Source organism: Episyrphus balteatus, chromosome 1 (assembly GCF_945859705.1).
Source record: "Episyrphus balteatus chromosome 1, idEpiBalt1.1, whole genome shotgun sequence".
Classification (NCBI taxonomy): Eukaryota; Metazoa; Arthropoda; class Insecta; order Diptera; family Syrphidae; genus Episyrphus; species Episyrphus balteatus.
Genome location: NC_079134.1, coordinates 118,566,979 through 118,587,731, shown reverse-complemented (window position 1 = coordinate 118,587,731; position 20,753 = coordinate 118,566,979). Strand labels below are relative to the sequence as shown.

The following is a 20,753-nucleotide window of genomic DNA, read 5'->3' as shown; positions in this document are numbered from 1 at the left end:
TTTTTGATAAAAACTGAATTTTTGCATTGAAATAACTAATTTTCTCAAAGACTTTGGTAAATAAGAACTTTAAATTTTTGCTATTTAACTTTCAACAATAAGGGCTATTGACTGAAGAAAAAATAACTTTATATTTAGATGTTGAACTTTAAAAAACAAATAAGTAAAATTTTTTTTCAAAACTTCTAATAAAAAAAGTAATTTTTTTTCAAAAATCTGAGTTCAGATACCATTCTTTCAAAAGCTCTTAATTCAATTAACTTAATTTTAATTTTAAAAATATGACTAAGCTTCTAGCTTTTTAAAAATGTATATTTAAATGTTGTAGGCTTGAAGGTGTTGCCGTTGTTTTCAAAATATTTTGTTTGTGTTTGAAGTCAGATTATGAGAAAATTGCATTTATCTCTTAAGGGGTAATAACACCTTGTAAACCACGAAATCGAGCGTCATATTCATCAGCGTATAAAACAAAGAAGAAATATTATTTTCTTTTGGTGTTTGTTTAGTTTAATTAAGTATATTAATAGGTAACAGAATAGGTTAGTGTTAGATTTTTAAATGATGTGAAATTTTTTAAATGGTGGTGTAGTTCAGGATGATAGTAAAATCCTGTGCTCCCATCGGGCGACCAACTTACTCCTACAGTTTTTAACCGATTGGGCTGAAATTTTGTGTGGAGCTTAAAAATACTATTCTCTAGTGAAGTACGTAGGATTTTTTTGAAATATTAATTTTTAAAGAAATGGCATTAGTTTGAAAAAATTATTTCATTCCAAAAACAAAATTCGTTGAAAAAAAGACCATAAAATCTTTTAGTATTTCAAAAAAATCCTACGTACTTCACTAGAGAATAGTATTTTTAAGCTCCACACAAAATTTCAGCCCAATCGGTTAAAAACTGTAGGAGTAAGTTGGTCGCCCGATGTGAGCACAGGATTTTACTATCATCCTGAACTACACCACCATTTAAAAAATTTCACATCATTTAAAAATCTAACACTAACCTATTCTGTTACCTATTAATATACTAAATTAAACTAAACAAACACCAAAAGAAAATAATATTTCTTCTTTGTTTTATACGCTGATGAAAATGACGCTCGATTTCGTGGTTTACAAGGTGTTATTACCCCTTAAACGATGGAAGATTGTCCCTTACTCCCTTATATTTTTTGTCCTTAAATAACCAAGAGAATCTTTTGCTATCATTTGTTTTATGAAATTTAAGCAAATAAAATGGTTTTGTTCAAAAAAAAATTAATTTAAAAAAAAATCTTCAATTAAATTTAAAAAATCAAAACGGCAACACCGCCAATTTTTAATATATAGACTTAAAAGTATTTTTCATTACCGAATTTTGAAAAAAAGATCATCAAAATCTAAGCTGTTCGGCCGGGTTCCCTAATATTGCCAATTTTTGAGCTTTATAGTTACTCCACTATATGTGTACATTAGACCGTTCGTTGTGTTTTTTTTTTATTAGGGTCAAGCTCTAAAGCCAAGTACGCTGCTGATATATGAAAAATACATTGGATTTTTTTAATGTTTAAGAGTTTTATTTATCCCTACGTTCAGTATATTCCAAAAAAATGTTGGAGATGGTTGGAAATTACCCTTTAATATGTAATTTCTTGAGGAAAAAACTTTTTTTTTTAAATATTGAAAGGTCATAACCGCGATTACTTTAAGTATATGAAAGGGGACCTAAAGTGTATCAAAATTAACGTAACTAAGCTTTCAAAAATAGGCCCCCAGGATAAACTGCTTTAAGTTTAGATACGAATAAAATTTTACTTGGAGAAAAGTGGTCTAAGTGAACTTAATAAAAATAAAATAAAAAAGATGTACCTAGTTAAACTTGTATCTTACCGATGTCATCAAATATTAATTTGCATGCTATGCTTTGCCAATCATCCGATGCTGTGATGCAATTTTTCCGACCGCAAATGGAATCTTTCTTGGACTTTGGCCATAATAGCTTCGTTCCATCGATGACCCAATTTTTGGGAACTGCCGTCACGAACTTCCCTTCATCTTCGAGCGTCTCCACAACACAATACATTTTGATTAACAATGTACTAATGGAAAAAAACAGATTCAGTGTTTGGTAAAGTTATTTTGAAAAATTTAGAGAAATATTTTCTATGTTATAAAAATTAGGCAAATTTTCTTCTTCATTTGATTTATAAACGCTTAAAAATTTAGAATAGAATGGTTTTTCGTAAAAATTTTGTTTTTGTTTTAAGCTTGAACCATAGATAACTGGGATGCCATGTCGATATGTTGCAAGCTCCATTCTAACAATTATTAGTTATTTTTCAAACTCAGAAGTTATTTTCCAAACTCAGAAGTTATTTTTCAAACTCAGAAGATATTTTTCAAACTCAGAAGTTATTTTTCAAACTCAGAAGATATTTTTTAAACTCAGAAGTTATTTTTTAAACTCAGAAGATATTTTTCAAACTCAGAAGTTATTTTTTAAACAATATTTAAAATAAATTATAAACAAATAACAATATTTAATATTAATTAAATTAATGATAATTTGACCAATTATTTGAACTATTAATGTTTATGTTGAATCGGGCTTTTTTGGTCACTTCCTTTTATATGCAAATAAAATAAAAAATAAAATAGTATGAAATAAAGATTTTTATTTGCATATAAAAGGAAGTGACCAAAAAACCCCGATTCAACATAAACAACAATATTTAATATTTAAAATAAATTATAAACAAATAACTTACCTCTTAATAATTTTTCACAGATAGATATTTTTTTTAATTTAATTTATATTTTTTCACAATAACTTTCGCGCACAATAACTTGTCACCACCAGCCACAAAAGAATACTGAGAGATCTGAGAAAAATGAGAGACAAAAATATGATAGGCGACGCGCGACGCTCGAGTATGGTGAATGTGTATGTGTAGAGAGTTGTTGGTTAGTTGAAATTGGGTTGGAACTTAGTTGAAAAATTACCAGGGTTGTTAAAAGGTAAATAACGAGTTGATTAAAAACTTATACGTACTTATAGTAGTTATTTAAAAACTTACTTTAAACTTAGGATTTATAATGGGTTAATTTTAAACCAATAAACAACTTTCATGGTAAAAAGTCAGTAATTTTAAATCTCGTTTCACACTTAAGGTCAAATTTGGTTAATTTCTAGTCTATAAATAGCTTTTTGTGTAAAAAAGGAGTTATTTAAATACTTACTTGAAACTTGTAATGAAAATCTGGTTATTTTTTAGCCCATAAAAGACAAATAAAGAAGTAAATTAGAAACTTTCTTTAAACTTAGGATTTATAATGGGTTAATTTTAAACCACTAAACAACTTTAATGGTAAAAAGTCAGTAATTTAAAATCTCGTTTCAAACTTAAGGTCAAATTTGCTTAATTTCTAGTCTATAAATAGCTTTTTGTGTAAAAAAGGAGTTATTTAAATACTTACTTGAAACTTGTAATGAAAATCTGGTTATTTTTTAGCCCATAAAAGACAAATAAAGAAGTTAATTAGAAACTTACTTTAAACTTAGGATTTATAATGGGTTAATTTTAAACAACTAAACAACTTTAATGGTAAAAAGTCAGTAATTTAAAATCTCGTTTCAAACTTAAGGTCAAATTTGGTTAATTTCTAGTCTATAAATAGCTTTTTGTGTAAAAAAGGAGTTATTTAAATACTTACTTGAAACTTGTAATGAAAATTTGGTTATTTTTTAGCCCATAAAAGACAAATAAAGAAGTTAATTAGAAACTTACTTTAAACTTAGGATTTATAATGGGTTAATTTTAAACCAATAAACAACTTCCATCTTAAAGTGAGTAATTTAAAAACTCGTTTCAAACTATAGATAAAATTTGGTTAATTTATAACCAATAAATAACTTTTTGGGTAAAAAAAGAGTTATTATAATACTTATTTAAAACTTTGAGATCAGATGTGGTTAAATTCTAACCTAAAAACAACTTTTTGTGCGAAAAAAAAGTTATTAAAATACTTACTTCAAACTTGGAGTCAAAATTTGGTTATTTTTGAACCCTTAAAACACAAATCTAGAAGTAATTTAAAAACTTATTTATGACTTTGTGTCAAAAACGAGTTATTAAAATACTTTTCTGAAACTTTTGAAGAAATTTGGTTATTTTAAAACCAACTTCAAACTGAGGTTATAATTTAACCAAAAAAATTGGGTTGAAAAAATAACAAGAATGTAACCTGGGTTTTATAAAAGTAAATAAATAGCCAAAATATTTCCTTAGTTTAAAAATGGAATTTTTGAAACTAATTTATGACTTAAAAGTTTATTTTACGTATAATTTTAACCCAGAACAAACCTTCGAAAATACTGGGTTTTTTTTCTAACATAAAATTAACCACAGACTTTTAACAACCCGTTTATAGCCGCTTTATGACCGCGGTTATTTGCAGTTATTTTATAACTTTGGTTATTTTGTAACCGAGGTTTGAAATTGTTACTTGGGAAAGTTATAATAACATAAAAATGACATTCTGAAAAAGTTCGAATGAGGGTAGCGGGGAAACCACGCAACTTAAAATTAAATCATCATGGATTTGCTTCCTTACAGTCCTAGAGAACATCCCTACAAAGTTTGAGCAAAATCTAAAATGAGACAGCAATTCCGATTGACGCTTGCATACGGAATGACAGTAAACGGTCCATAAAAACTGTTGTAATCGAAAGCGGTGAAATTTTTTTTTTTAACTTTCTTATTTGACCCTTTTATAATGCAGTCCTATACTCATTTTTCAGATGCATCGACTTTCCCTGGATTCCGAGATTTTGCAAATTTTATGTCTAATTTGACTCGACTATTAATACAGTAAAATAAGGAGAAAAAAGGGGTAAATCTCGGAATGAATGTTAGTAGAAATTTTTTTTGCTCAATATCTTCCTTTTGCCATTCTATAACATATCTCAAAAGTCTAGAAAAATCTCATGTCCGCTTGTCGCGATTTCAAGGTCAAATCGCGAAATGGAGATTTTCAAAATTAGCAAAAATAGGCTGTGGTATTATATTCACATATGATACATGATTTCAAGGTATTTTTTAATGCTGATTCCAAAAAATCTAAAATCAAGACAATCTGAAGTCTCTGAAAAAAGTTATGCCTGTTTTTCATCTGTCAACCCATATTATTATAACAGTTGCAAACTTACTGCCGAAAAACCCTTTAAAGTTATGGTAGATGAACCAAATTTTGCATGAAGATTTTAGAATCCATCATTATTAAAAATCAAAACAATCCATTACAAAAAATATATATACCTACGAAATAATGGTATTTTTTGATGGAGGGGCAAATTTTAGGATATGCACTAAAGAAGATTCTTGTTCATCTTAGGAATAAGTGCTAAAAGGCTAATTTTTTCATTTTAATCTTTGTTTGGATATTCTTTAACTACCCTCAAAAATCTAAAAAAATCTCATGTCCACAAGTCCTGATTTTCTTGGTTTGAAAATAAGTTGAAGATTTGAAAAAATTGAAAAACTACTCTTCAGATATTTGTGTCAGATCAACATGAATAAGGTACATTACTTTTCAGGGATGGTCATATTGATTTGTTTGTGGGTTTTGTTGGAATCAGCGTTAAAAAATACCTTGAAATGATATGGGTTATGTTGGTATACATATAAGAATCTAAAGTTTTCTTATTATTTTTTTTAAATCTGCACCTAACTTAGTTTAACCTGGAAAATTAGAACTTGCGGGCATGAGATTTTTTTAGATTTTTGACATAAATTATAGAATATCCAAACAAACATAGAAACCAAAAAATTAGCCTATTAGCACTAATTCCAAGATTGTACCTGGATGTTTTTTAGTGCACATCCCAAAATTTCCCCTTTTCTCAAAAAATACCATTTTGTCATAGATATGAATGTTTTTTGAATTGCATTGTTTTGATTCTGAATGATAATGTATCTTAAAACCTTCATGCAAAATTTGGTTCCGCTATCATAACTTTTAAGTGTTTTTCGGTAGTAAGTTAGCAACTGTTATAATAATATGGGTTGAAAGATGAAAAACAGGCATAACTTTATTCAGAGACGTCAGATTGCCTTCATTTTAGATTTTTTGGAATCAGCATTAAAAAATACCTTGAAATCATGTATCATATGTGTATATAATACCATAGCCTATTTTTGCTAATTTTGAAAATCTCCATTTCGCGATTTGACCTTGAAATCGCGACAAGCGGACATGAGATTTTTCTAGACTTTTGAGATATGTTATAGAATGGCAAAAGGAAGATATTGAGCAAAAAAAATTTCTACTAACATTCATTCCGAGGTTAAACCCTTATTTGACTGGATTAACTAGATTTTTTTTAAATATTTATTATGGTATATGCCACTGTGCGGTAAAGGGTTAAATATAAAAGTCAAACACAGTTTACTATATTTTTATCACACTCACAATTTTATTAAAAACTATTGCAAATATTAGTTTTCAAAAACAATAATAATACATACACGAAAACTCCTTGATTTAACTAATTCTACTAACATGGATAATTTTCTGTTTCCATATCCAAACTTCTCTCTTTTGTCTCCGCAGAATGTCTGTTTTTCGATAGCATCGCCTTAATAATATTCTTCGATAACGACTGATAAATCTCGGACATGGTAGCCGTTGCATCCAAAGGTGGAAGCTGGCTCAATTGCAACGCTATCGTTTTACCAAAAGCTGTGTATATTGAGTCTTCGGTGGTAGATTTTGATACCTCTGCAAGTTTAGTAACTGCAGCATCCAACTTTGAATAATATGGCGCTAGTCTGTTCGATTGATTTTTCACCTTTAAACGCGAATCAGCTGGCTTCTTGGGAGGCGATGGAGGTGGTGAAGGCGAAGCTGATGCAAATACTTCATCCTCTATGCCCACATATTGCACTTTTAATGTATTCTCAAGGGGTTGTTCTTTGCACTCGCTGCCGCCGCCGATGGGATCCTAAAAGATAAATGAATTTCATTAAATTCAAAAAAAGTCAAAGAAAAGTGTTATTTATTGGTACAGAAGAGTTTTCAAAACTTTCAAATCGTGGTCCTTTCCTGCAGACAATTATTGAATCAAGGAAATTCAAATCATCATAATAAAATAAGTTGGGTCTGTATATTCGGCTGGTTCCATAGGAATCGTCAACTTTTTTCTTCTCAGCAACATAGGCGCTGCGTAGATATTTAATTTTTCTTTTGACTTCGCTAGCTTCTTTGCCAAAAAGCTTTCCTAGTTTCTGCCAAGCATACTTTTTTAAGTCGTATCGTTTATATTCGTTGCTTCTGAAATCCCATAAACACTTGTACCTTTTGTAGTAACTTATTAGTTTTTCAACTTCATCACGTTGCATTTTCCATTCGCTCATGATGTAAGTTTATTATTTGTTATATTTTGTAAAAACAAACGATTTTTGTGGAGGAAGTTAAATGATGTTGATAATAAACATTACAAACATCAAATTGCAACAAATAATTTGTTTTAATATGGTTTTAAATTGATGGCTATCCACGGCGATGGCGAAGAAAATAAATAGATTTGTGATTTTTTTAATACCTCGATTTTGATGTTTTGACATGACAGACGGGAGGATTTTAGTGATAACGAGAGGAGACTGTTTTTTGTAGAGTTTCTTGGTTGTGTTTACACCATGCTACTAATTTTTGTAACATGAGTGTGATGAACTTTATAATTAGGTTTGTTCGATTATGCCAAGGTCACAGTAAAATCTTTATTTAAACAAGGTCATCAAGGTTTGGGTTTTGGTTTCGAAAGATAAAAAATGGAGAAAATTGTTAACAGATAAAGCCTGGTACGCTGCTCGCGCTAAATTTTAGCCAAGATAAAATTTCCCATACAAGTTATCGATAATTTGTATGGGACTCATTTTAGCCCAGCTAAAATTTTTCGATAATTTGTATGGGAGCTAAAATTTAGCTCGAGCAGCGTACCAGGCTTAAGGCGTTTTTTATATATTATATTAGGTGTGTTTTTTTATTTCAACTGCTCTTAAAGCCTGGTACGCTGCTCGCGCTAAATTTTAGCTGAGATAAAATTCCCATACAAGTTATCGATAACTTGTATGGGATCCATTTTATCTCGGCTAAAAATTTTCGATAATTTGTATGGGAGCTAAAATTTAGCGCGAGCAGCGTACCAGGCTTAACTGGACAAAAAAAACGCAGTCTGGGCTAAGCAATTTACATGTTAAATACAACAACACCTTAGCCCGTCGGTCTTAGTTGTTTAGCCCGAAGAATTTTATGGGCTTAACATTTTCAACAGATTAAAATCTGTGCTACAAAATAAATTTTTTCGTAAATTGTTTAAAATTGTTAAAAAACATCAAAACTGGAGTCGAATTACGGCACACGATTACTATCATACGTTAACGTTTGACTATTTCTGTCTCTATTTAATTATTAGAAAACAATAAGGACGCATAGCAACCATTCGTTAACGAACGTTTGCCGTAATTCGACCCCTGATGTTTGGAATAACAATTATTTTTTTTAACTATTATCCATTATTTCTGCAAATTTAAAATATTTTCGGAATAAAATTCGAATGGACATACCTATTAGTTTTTGTTCTTCCGTTCAAAACCTGTTGAAACGTTTTAGAGCCCCCGCACACTACAGACTTTTTATCGGCCGATAGTTTAGTCGGTCTGGGATGTTTGTGCACTTTTTTAAAGAAGAATTATAAATAATGGTTTAAATTATGGCTCTTTATGGAATAAGGTTAATTTCTCATGGAAATAAAGCATTGTTGTGACCATTGCGTTTTAAAATCGATCTTAATCCTAAACGGCTGGACGAATTAGCTTCCAATTTGGTACTAATAACACTTACAACTTATGTTATTGCTTGTGAATGTCCAATCATGTCATCAATGTCTCTGCCGTTGATGCTTTTCTATGATCAATGTTCATTCCAATTATCAAAAACTCGAAAATGTTTCGAAATGAAAAAAAAAAAATATTTTAATACTTTAATCTTCAAAGTACTAAAATATTTTTGTATATCAAAGTAATTGAAATGCATCAGCAGAACTCAATGTTAAGACGAACTGATGCAAAAAATGACAAGAAAATTATTTTTTTTTTAACTGTCCATTAACGCATAATTACAACGGCCACTTTTTGCAATAGAAAAAGCTTCTCAAAGTTCAAAATAATGCTCAAATTTCAAATGGACCTGACCCTTTTATTATTCTGAACGCCTCACAAAGCGACCATACTTAAACGAACGTATGCTGTAATTCGGCCCCTGATTAAGTAGTCCGGCGATAGTTTGCCGACTATTTACTTTGAAAGCAATTGAGTAGCAAAGCAAAATTTTTTATCGGCCGATACTTAATCGTTCTAGTGTACGCAGTCTCATTTATTCGGACTTCCGTCCTATATTCCTCCTGATAAAACAATCATGTCAGCTTGACTTTCGGTGCGCAATACAGAATAAATTCAAGCAAAGTACAAAAATAGCTATATTATATTTATAAATAAACATAATATTAGATTTTGTTTTAATTTAACAGTTTAATCTTAAAAAACATAAATTCTTTTATAAAGACTCATCAAACTCAGCTGTTTCATCGTCTTCCTCCAATTCGTGTTCCACAGTCTCTATTAAATCAGAAAATTTTGTTTCTGGTTGCCCTATCACCCCACTATCTCTTCTGATTCCCCCGCTAGACATCCCTCTGCTTTTGGACATCATTGACTTTATAACATTTTTCGATAAAATCTGATGTATATCGGACATGGCAGCGGTTGCTTCCAGTGGCGATAGCTGACCTAACTGCAGTGCTATCGTTCTTCCAAACGATGTGTATATCGAATCCTCAGAGGTGGATTTTGTGGCCTCAGCAAGTGTGTTAACTGCAGCATTTAACTTTGTATAGTACGGAGCTAGCCGCTTATGTTTTTTTATTGGTTTCTGTTGTGACTCAACCGGCCTTTGAGGAGATAAACGCGGGGGAGACACTACAACTTCTTCAGTTACATACTGTTCGCTAATAGTGTTTTCTATGGGTTGTTCGCTAAATTCAATTAATGAATCCTAAAATAAGAAAATTATTAAAACCAAAAAAAAAAGATACAAAGTTCCTAATCATACTGCGTTTTCAAATTTTTCAAATTTTGGCATTTTCCTCAAGACTATTATAGGATCTAAGAAAGTCATATCATCATAATAAAATAGATTGGGCCGGTATGATGGTAAGACTCCAAAGTATTCATCACATTTTTTCTTTTCGCTAACATAAGAGGAACGCAAGTGTTTAACTTTCTTTTTGATTTCGTCAACTGGTCTGCCAAAAATGTCTGATAAATTCTGCCAAGATTCCCTCTTTAAGTCAGTGCGCTTATATTCGCTGCTCCTGTAATCCCATAAACATTTACTTTCTCTGTATAAAGAAATTAGTCTTGCGACTTCTTCCCGCCGCATTTTCCAATCACACATGGTGTGAGATAGTTTCTAAGTTTATTTTGAAATTTATATCAATTTGAACAAAATTTGAAATTAGTTTCGTTTAGTGGATTAGAATTCTATTTGTAAACATTAACGATGTATACAACTAGTTCCTTTTTACTGCATTTTACTTTTTGTTAAAACTTATGACCGAATATTCACTGTGATGAAATTGGCGACAGAAAACATAGTTTGTTTTAAGATATTTCTTTGGACTTGTTTTGAATGTTCTGACATAAGTCATATTTAGTGGAGACTGTAGGTAGTTAGTGGAGAGATGGCTGATTTCTTTGATTGGCGTGTTCAGCTTGCTGAAATCCGGGATTTGAACTTGGATAAATTGGCTGTGTTCGTTTGTATGTAGTGAACTCACACATATTCACAGTACATGGCGGGGACATGGTGAAAGTAAAAAAATGTTTCCTTTTCAAATTAAGGAAAATTCTTATCATTTCCAAATAACAGAATAAAAAATAAAAATACAAATTACAAATTAAAACACAATTAGATCTTTTTTGATTCATAAAGACCGGAGCGAAATTAAATTTTCTTGAATTTCAAAACTATACCCCTGCAAAAGTTGCATATAGTCCTAAAACCTAATTTTTTTTTATTTATTTTTTTCCCCACCACTAAGGGTCACGCATTGCAATGCGAAAATTTATATTTTCTTATACATATTTGTATTTTTTTTTTCTTTCGGCATTTACATCCACCAATTGAACACCTTCCCATTTTTTATTTTTTTAGTTTTTATTTCTTAATGTATAACTACAACGGCCACATTTTGCAAAAAGTCAAAAAATGAAAATTTTCAAACTCATTTTATGAGGGTTTTTATGACCACAAAATTAAAAATAATGATACAGAAAGCTTATTTTTTAGTTAAAAAAAAAAACAATTTTTGTAGTTTTTTTTTCGAAAAACAAATAGCGCTAGAAAGTAATAAAAAATGTTTACTTTTGTAAATTTCCCACTTTTTCACTTTTTAGGTCATTGTAGTTGAGGCTTTATTCTTAATTCATATCAAATTAGCACTTATTTAAATTTTTCATAGGGAAAATTTTATAATAGGGGTATTCACGATTCGATGCAAATGGTCTTGTATCGTTGTAAAAGTGCAAAAGTGTAACATTTTCCTAAAATAAAACAACCAAATATACAGACTAAAATTTTTGTACACTTTTACACTTTTGCTATACCCCAACCCTATTGCAAAAATAAAATACAATGGTAAAAAATTTGTCTATTGTACTTGTAGTAGTAGAAAACAAAATTTAGCATTTTTACACCTTTTTGTTACACCGGATCGTGAATACCCCTAATACAACTTTTCTTTTTCAAAATAAACTCAAAGTGACACAATCCAAAAAACAAACGAAAAAAAGAAACGTCAAAAATGTTATTTCTGATTTTGCTACTTTTAAGGTATGTATAACTACAATGGCCACTTTTTGCAAAGAGTGGGAAATTTAAAAAAAGTAAACACTTTTTTATTTCTTTCCACTGCCAGTAGTTGTTTTTGAAAAAAAAAACTACAAAAATTGTTTTTGAAACCAAAAAATAAGCTTTCTGCATCATTATTTTAAGTTTTTCTTTTTGAAAAATTATCACGAAATGCGTTTGAAAGCTTTCACTTTTTCATTTTTTTTTTGCAAAAAGTGGCCGTTATTGTTATGCCTTTAAGCTACCATTAATAAATATTTCGAAAAATCCCGAACTTGAAACATTTTTAACTAAAAAATTTAAAATTAGGAACAGTATTATTCACGGCCATATTAGGTGTGTTTTTTATTACCACCGCCGGTCTTAACTGGACAAAAAAAACGCCTCTGGGCTTAACCTGAAATCTTGGCAGCACTGCATATTGAATGTTCCGAAAACAGCAGACACAACAAAAATTTAGAGTTGTCATTTTTTCGCTTTCGGGTTTTTCTTGTATTTTTCTTGTATGTTTTACAAAGAGGCACAAAAATGTATGCTACTAAAACTAGTTAAATACATTTTGTCATTCCAAAAGTGAGTTTTCACGTTTTTAAACAAATTCTAAACAATTTTTGAAAAAAATAGTTTGGTAGCACAGATTTAAAACTGTTCAAAAAGTTAAGCCCAGAGAAATCTCCGGGCTAAACAAGTAAGCCCACGGGGCTAAGGTGTTGTTGCATTTAACATGTTAAATGCTTAGCCCCGACTTCGTTTTATTTGTCCAGTTAAGCCCGGTGGTAATAAAAAACCTATTATTCACTAGTTTAAAAAATACATCTGGATGTAAAGAAATTGAAATGCCAAAAATAAATCTAAAATCCATGATATTCACTAGCTGTGTTCCTTTATCTTAAAGTATCTACTGCTAAGTACTTCTGGTTGTATTCAACTCCATTTCTTCTATAGAAAAAATGTCTTTGAATGGATTCAGAAGTACTAAAAAGTACTTTGCTTAGCCCAAAGGAACACAGCCACTATCACACAGAGAAAAAATAGTAATTTTTAACTATTTTTTTTAACTATTTTCATAGTTAAAATCGGGATAACTATTTTGGATTTGGATTTATTTTTGACATTTGACAATTTTACACCCAGACATTTTTTAAAGTAGTGAATAATATGGCCGTAAAATAATCAAAACATTTTTTATTTTGTTCTAACTATTTTGGATTTGGATTTATTTTTGACATTTGACAATTTTACACCCAGATGTATTTTTTAAAGTAGTGGCCGTAAAATAATCAAAACATTTTTTATTTTGTTCAACATTTCCCAATGCAATTTCTTACTTTTTTTAAGATCTTTGACACTGATCTTCCTCGCAAATAGAGACTTTCTTTTAAAACGAATTTAAAAAAACAACAGGTTTAATTCTTTTTAAACAAGTCTCTATTTTTATACTACACGACTTGATACTTGTACTCGCACTGGCAAATTTGCTTCTACAAAACAGTTACTTTTATCTTTTTTGCTGTAGTATGTGGCTATATAATAGTTATTTCTAATTTTAAGCATAATATTTAAAAATGACTATTGGAATAGTTTCGTAATTACTACGGCATAGTCAATTTTTACTTTTTAATAATTATTTTCATTTTTTTTTTTTCAAGTATTTTGTTGTGGCATGTGACTATTGCAATGCTCATTTTAACTATTTTGTAACTATTCTTTATTCAAAAATAGTTGTTTGCTAAATTTGTATTGAATTCTATCAAGTGACTTTGCAATTAGTAACAAAAAAACTATTTTTTTTCTCTTAGTGTAGGGTAGTTATGTATAAGCAATTTCAACTTCTTCTAGGAATCGGAAAAAATTTTTCATAAGTTAAATTTTTATTTCTTGGGATCTACATATTTTTATTTGTGTTTGGACTTGGTAATATTTTAAAATATTTTCTAAATATTATTCATGGTAGATTATGTTGGGATGTGTTAGAATTTTATTAATATTTTTCATAGAAAAAAAGACTAAACAAATTAAAAATTTTTTTTTCATATAATATGGTGTGTTTTAGATATAGCTTTGGGTTTTTGGGGTCTTTCGCCTTTACGACTACACTGGTCTGAAAAGTTTATGTTTTTTTTTTCTCTTTCAAATAATTATGAAAGATTTGACTTTCCTGAATCAAAATCTGGTTTCAGAAAAATTCTAGCACGTACCATTTTTTTTAAAGAATTTTTGAAAAAATATAAGTAGTTTTTTTAGATTCGGTTGACCTTGTACAAAAATAAAAATATTATTCGTATTCAGCTTAAATTTGGAGGGCTTTATTTCTCATAACATGATCTATAATATGATACCAAATTTGTTTTATTAATTAAAGTTTACACACATTTTAAGATACTAATTGACAAAAACAGCAAAAATATTGAAATCCTGCAGTTTTTAGTAAATCCCACATGAACAAAAACACCTTAATTAAGGAAAATGTAAAATCTGAACAGCCGTTATATTTAAAAAGTCAAATATGTAAAGAAAACGAGTTTCTCTATTTAGAAATAGTATCTTATTTGTGATAGATAAGCCATTCGATAAACTGCCTTGTAAAGATTCAGATTTGTTTCTCCTAGGAACAGAAGTATACTTTTCTTACGGTTTTTGCTGTGCTGAATTCGAATCCGAAAATCAAGTTTTTTTTAGAAAATCTCAAAAAAAAAAAAAACTACTACATATATCGCAAAAACGAGAGCTGATCGAAATTATGGCAGGAAAATAAATGGGTTTTTGAGATATTCTAAAGGCAATATCTAAAAAACGTTACGTGCTAGGCGTAACGTTACTCTTAAATAAATCCAATTTATCACCTGATCGTGTTTTTTATGAGTTTGGACAACGTTTTGACTTTTTTCCAATTGACTTTCAGTCACTTTTATTTTTGCGAAAATATGCACGAAAAACATGCATCTATTTTGTTGCGAGGCAAGAGGAGCGGAGGAGGGGTAGTTAGGTCGGTAAGGTAGGAAATAGGATGAGGTAGGAAATTAGAAAAGGAAGTATTTGGAAAGGAAAGGAAGGAATGTCAAGTTCCGGAGGACGTGGCCTGCTTGCGATGCACGGCATAAGCTCGCCGGATGGGGGGGATCTTGCCCCCGAAACTTAACCTCACCTGCAAACAAAAACATAAATCAGGCCGAGAACAAAAATCGAAAAAAAACCGTTTTTGAAAGATGTGACAGCAGACGGACTATCATCATCTCAAGGGCACTGCGGATGTTGGTGCAGTGTGGCCTATTCCCTCCCAACCATGGAAATCCGCGGCCATGTTTGGATTCCCCCAAAATGGTGGATGATAGGTTTCAGATCATACCATCTTCACCGAAACTCAGCTACCGTGGCACCCCTGAAAATGGTCTTCAAACACACATGTTCACACTTTCAGAACAAGGAAACAAAATCATATCAACTTTTTTAGGCAGTTTGAAGTTTATTTAGGTGACTGAATAATTTATAAGGCAAAATGATCTTAAATTTGACATTAATTCTTCTAATTTAAAATTAGGTTTCATAATAATTTAAGTATTTAAATTTTAAACAAGAAATTAATAAAAAAAAAACAAAAAAAAAGATTTAACCAAAGATATAAACACACAAAAAAAACTATATTATAAATTTTTTGACAGCGAATTGAAACTTTTCTCAAAAAAAATGTCGAAAAATTTATCAAAAATAATTTGGACCAGCCTTTAGGGCCCTACGACAACACTAACAACTTAACGAAAAACGAAATATGAAAAAAAGCAAAAATTCACCCTACCCCTAGAGAGCTCTTTGGAGGTAGCTGGAAAAATGCACTTAAAAACAAACAATTTATGGGACCCCGTCGACACTAGAGAAATTTTCCAAAAACACTTTATAAACAAAATAAAAAAAAACTAACAAAACAAAATTATGAAAAAAAATAATGAATTATTAAATCCTTCAACGCCTGTTTTAACAAAATTTTATATATATTTATAGGACAAACACAAACACAAAAAAAAATCTCCTTCTCGATTTGATATGGGCCGATTTTATAAAGTCGTTTTCGTGATATTCTTTTCTTTCAAAACTTTTTTTTTTTTTTTTGTTGTGCTAAAAAAACTCACTGTGACCTTTGGGTTAATTTTTGTTTAATGTTCTTTCTTTGTGTCTTTCAGGATCGTTATAGGGGGCTTATTGGTGTCAGACAGCCGGGACTATATGACTGCGAGGTGCTCCGGTGGACGGGCGACTTGGATGGATATGTCCGGCAACCAACCTCTTTCGTTGGAGCTTCAAACCTCTATTTTTCTGTTCGTCCAGATCCCAAACGATGATCACTCAAAGTGAGCACAAACCAACGGAAAGTCCACGAAATTTGGTATAAATTAAAATTGAGTGGCGGCCCAGTTCTTAAATGGGTACCAGGGTCCGCCGAAAATCAACCTATTAATTCACATCTCTTAATATTTTTATACTACTAAAAAAAATAAAAATTCACAAACTCACCACTATTCGTACTTTGCTTTATGTGTCTTTTTTCCTTTCGATTTGAATACTCAGATACGTATTATAGAGCTGAACGTTGGTAAGAAGATTCTTCTATATATATAATTTTTTTTTTTTTAAAAGGACACCAAAATTATTTAAACATATTCACAAAAAAATAAAAGAATTACAACGCACCATTAACTTTAAAAAAAAATCCAATTTTTCAGTGGGCGATTTACGCACTTTAACTTTTAAAAAAAATTACCACTTATGGGTTGGTTTACTTCGAACAAAATTTCAAATCTTCACCACCACTCTGCTTGGATAACTTCTTAGAATGACGTTTAAACAAAATATTCAAAAAATAAAAATTGTAGCTGAGCTCTTTAGAAAGAGCGAGAAGAGTATATTTTGCATATAAAATATCACTGGCTTAAAAAAAACCTATTCTATGACTGTTATTTAACTGGATAATATCATCCGATGTCCATATATTTCATTAAACCATACCTATACACTCATAAACATATATCCTAATTTCGACATATAGCTGTCCCTCTCTGTTTTAATTTTAATAATTTGTACATTCAGCGGGGGGTGTGTTCAGAAATGCTGGCAGTGTAGTTCAGGTTATATTTACTCTCGTATGAAGATGGCGCTAGGATCAAACAAATATTTTAACCACCAGTATTTTTGGTTAAACACAGTTTAACGAACCTAGAGTATTATAAAAACTATGTATTCAATTATTTTTATCTTCACCGTGCATACCAGCCAGGTCCATAATTTTTAATTTTTCAAAACATTCAAAACACGTTGGTACTTTAACACAAAACGTAATAGAGACTCGGAATGACAAGTAGAATACGAAAAACACCGAAAGAAACGCGAAAACACATAAAACGGAGTTATACTTAGGCTAACAAGACAAAACGTCACGTGTAAACAGCAAAAATGACGCGTGTAAACGTATAATGACTTGGACCGAATGATGAAATAGTTTACCAGAAGAACGATTTATATAAATAAACAAAACATGACGTACAAAACCGGGTGAGCATAAAAGTTATAACAAAAAATGTAACACGTATAACAAACGAATTTCTGTTCCCATTCTATTGGTGTAAAAACGGTTTGTATGTAATGGTTGATGACAGAAATAGTTGTAACTTTTAATTTAAATATTGATTCTACTTTAACCATAGATTTCCTAACTCATTTTGCTGTAGTACAATTTTCACCGAATTAGCTTTCCAACCAATCATATTCCAGTACTGGAAAGCCAATCATCTCGGTTATTATTAGCTGTGTTCCTTTGGCCTTAAGTATCTACTGCTAAGTACTTCTGGTTGTGTTCAACTCCATTTCTTCTATAGAAAAAATGTCTTTGAATGGAATGCCCAAAGGAACACAACCATTATCTATGGGTAACCAATCTATGTAATAAATTGTCAAAGGTCTATACATTCATGATTGACATTCTGAAAACAACACGGACGAAGAAGGAAGACAAAATGGCAGCAACTTTGTGAGTATTAAATTTATTTAATATTTTCAAGGTATTTACCCTTTTTTTTTCTTTTATATTTCTTTCAGGTACTTCCTACTCCCTACCGCAGAACAGGATTCGTCATTTAAGGTAAGTTTGTTCATTTTATGTCGCATAATTATAGTTTGGTTTGTTTGTTTACTAATTTTTTTTTTCTTTTTCAGCAGCAACAGGCGTCCGCAACAAAATTTCTTATGAGAATATTCCCCGGAATATTCGAGTAAGAAACAAAAAGGTCGCCTGTGGTTGTATTTCTACTAAATCTTTGAAACAGTGGGAATGATGGAGTTTTCTATAGCTTAAGGTAAATAAAATTCAAATGAATATTCGATCGATTAACCTTATTTTATTTTCAGGCATAGAATGATGACATGGATGGGCCATACGATTTCCGGTACACGTGCTTCGAATTTTGCAACATGAAACCAGCAAGAACCATCATTTAGTTGCTCAAAGATGTCGGTGTTCAAACTGAGCACCGGCTTCTAAATGTTCTTACCCGGTGAAAATGGGAATTCTTGCCTGGTGAAAAATGATTTTCGCTAAAATGAAACTCCAACCCAGGCGGAATAGTTTTGGTGCCAAAAAAAATTGTTTGACTACCATTTTGAACTTGGTTGCACTAAGTTTTCGTCCGTGGGGAGCAACCCATGTTAAAAGCCGGGCTTATTTTAGGCTTGGTAGTTTCATTCATGAAAAAAAAATCTCAATTGACGCAGACATAACTGTTCAGGTAAGTGTTGTTATTTCTTTCTATTAGCTTTAATTATAATAATTTTTCTATTTGCAGACAACTTATTACGGGATCAAGGATTCAAGGCCTTATTTTAACATTGGAAAATATAGTCACAGCATAAGAAGCTAATCTCTATCTATGTTACAGAAGTGGAGAAAAAAACCGGTGAGTGATTAATTATAAGTTTTATTTTAGTTATTTATAAGAACTGGCCTGACATTTAAAGGTCATGTATTTGGTTTAGAAAAAAATCTAATATTACATTTGACAATAAATCATGCATAACTTAAATGATACCAGAAAAATGAATAGTAAAAACACAGTGGACTGGTATCATCGTTTTAACGAACAAAAATTAAATAAATAAGTAAACATCGCGCATAACTACGATGGTACAAGAAAAATAAATACTAATACACAGTGGACTTGTACCATAGTTAAAAAAAAACAAATAAATTAAATAAATAAGTAAAAATCAATAAATTAACTAAAAGTAAATATCACAGATTTTGATTATTCTAAAGAATTATTCTAAACTTAAACTAATTATCACAGATTATACTATTTTTATAAAACTATTAAAATAAATTATACTAATTAAGATAAAAAACTAAAAAAAATATCACAGTATGTAAGTTAGTACCTAAGCTATCAGTCAATTATAAAAAAAAATATCACAGGGCAAGTGGTTAGTAACTTATCTCTAGAAATCACAGATGCTCATACTAATTACTATTACTAAGCTAATATCACAGTTAGAGCCAATTTTTCAATCTTCTAATAAACAGTCAGTTAACTGTTCGACGAATAAAGTTATTAGGCTCATAAACAATCAGATAAAAACATTGAATTTTTCAAGCAAGAATAATTTATTCTACAGAATAACAAAAAAAAATTGTCAAATTCAAAAATATTTAAAATTAAACGTCATTTTTATTCATGATTGTTTTTGTTTTCTTGATTTCCACTGTATTTTTTTCAAAATTCTTTCAAAACAGCTTTGTCAACTGACACAATATTTTTGTTGAGATTATTCCTCAGAATAATTTTTATTCGTCTCTGAAAGAAGCAGATAGCTTTATTCTTAGGAATAAACTATATCTGCTTGTTGAAAAATTGATTTTTTCTCTATCCTTAGGAATAAGTACTAACTGACTGTTTAACTGACTATTGAAAAATTGGCCCTTAGTTAAAAATAAGTTAAAAGTTAATAAATAAATAACATTCAACAGTAAACATAAAATTAAAGATAACATATAAAATAAATTAAAGGCATGCAATAAACATATAAATTTAATACAACAAACATTTTTTTTAATCTTTTATATCGACATCGTTGGGAAATTATTTCGACACAGGGTGTTTTGTTTTATTTTGTTTTTTTCATCTCTTATTACAAAATTGTCTACGAATCGTGAAAACTTTTTCGAGTATTTTAAACGGCATTTGCGGATAAATATATAAAATTTGTTTATTGTTTGAGGTCTTTCGCGTGGAATATACCGATTCGTTTACCATTAAGATTTTCAAGTTCCTACATGTGATTGCCAACTTGTTTTACTACTCGGCACTTTACGTATTTTGGTGAAAGTTTCGCCGAAAGATTTTTTGACGAGTCACTTAGTACAAAATTCCTCCGGTACACCTCTTGTCCAGGGATATAACGAACATTCTTAGTTCGAACATTATATGTTCTCGCGGATTTGTCATTAGCCTCCATAATATTTTCTCGAATCTGATTCCTTATGCACTGCAATCGATTTTGTCGGGGAAGAATTAACAACTCATTGTCGTCTATCGCGTTCAACTTTCTTGCAAGCTCATAACTACTACCGTGCATCATCATATTAGTACCAAATAAAGCATAATAAGGTGATACACCAATGGAGCTATGAACTGCACTCCTTAATGCACAAGCAATATCTCCAAGGTGGGAATCCCAATCTTTTTGATCATTTTTGAGGTATGATCGGATAGCTGCTAGCAATGAGCGGTTAACCCTCTCTGACGCATTCGATTGCGGTGCATAGTTCG

The 20,753-nt window shown here is 30.4% G+C and overlaps 2 protein-coding genes and 2 long non-coding RNA genes across 4 annotated transcripts; 1 reads left to right on the top strand and 3 right to left on the bottom strand.

Moving 5' to 3' along the window:
- Positions 1–6,408: 6,408 nt before the first annotated feature.
- On the bottom strand, positions 6,409–7,649 carry LOC129906242 (uncharacterized). Its single transcript, XM_055981918.1, has 2 exons — positions 7,047–7,649; positions 6,409–6,982 (listed from the first exon to the last, which is right to left on the bottom strand). The coding sequence occupies exons 1-2, from the start codon at positions 7,392–7,394 to the stop codon at positions 6,536–6,538; spliced, it is 795 nt and encodes a 264-aa protein (XP_055837893.1). The 5' UTR covers positions 7,395–7,649; the 3' UTR covers positions 6,409–6,535.
- A 1,881-nt stretch (positions 7,650–9,530) lies between these two features.
- Positions 9,531–10,742, bottom strand: LOC129906241 (uncharacterized). The gene is made up of 2 exons (XM_055981917.1): positions 10,147–10,742; positions 9,531–10,089 (listed from the first exon to the last, which is right to left on the bottom strand). Exons 1-2 carry the CDS (start codon positions 10,489–10,491, stop codon positions 9,592–9,594), a joined length of 843 nt encoding a protein of 280 aa, XP_055837892.1. The 5' UTR covers positions 10,492–10,742; the 3' UTR covers positions 9,531–9,591.
- Positions 10,743–16,113: 5,371 nt separating this feature from the next.
- LOC129906252 (uncharacterized) lies at positions 16,114–17,057 on the bottom strand. The gene is made up of 3 exons (XR_008770758.1): positions 16,630–17,057; positions 16,453–16,545; positions 16,114–16,389 (listed from the first exon to the last, which is right to left on the bottom strand). It is a non-coding gene; the product is annotated as an uncharacterized LOC129906252 (long non-coding RNA).
- Positions 17,058–18,002: 945 nt separating this feature from the next.
- On the top strand, positions 18,003–18,609 carry LOC129906253 (uncharacterized). Its single transcript, XR_008770759.1, has 3 exons — positions 18,003–18,073; positions 18,148–18,287; positions 18,340–18,609. It is a non-coding gene; the product is annotated as an uncharacterized LOC129906253 (long non-coding RNA).
- Positions 18,610–20,753: the final 2,144 nt, after the last annotated feature.

Bases quoted from the DNA above. Each gene is read 5' to 3' on its own strand.
- LOC129906242 (XM_055981918.1), bottom strand. From the start codon at position 7,394: ATGAGCGAATGGAAAATGCAACGTGATGAAGTTGAAAAACTAATAAGT. The intron at 6,983-7,046 runs GTACCAATAAAT...TTTATCTTTTAG, and splicing joins AAAGTTTTGAAAACTCTTCT to GATCCCATCGGCGGCGGCAG.
- LOC129906241 (XM_055981917.1), bottom strand. From the start codon at position 10,491: ATGTGTGATTGGAAAATGCGGCGGGAAGAAGTCGCAAGACTAATTTCT. The intron at 10,090-10,146 runs GTATGATTAGGA...TTCTTATTTTAG, and splicing joins TTGAAAAATTTGAAAACGCA to GATTCATTAATTGAATTTAG.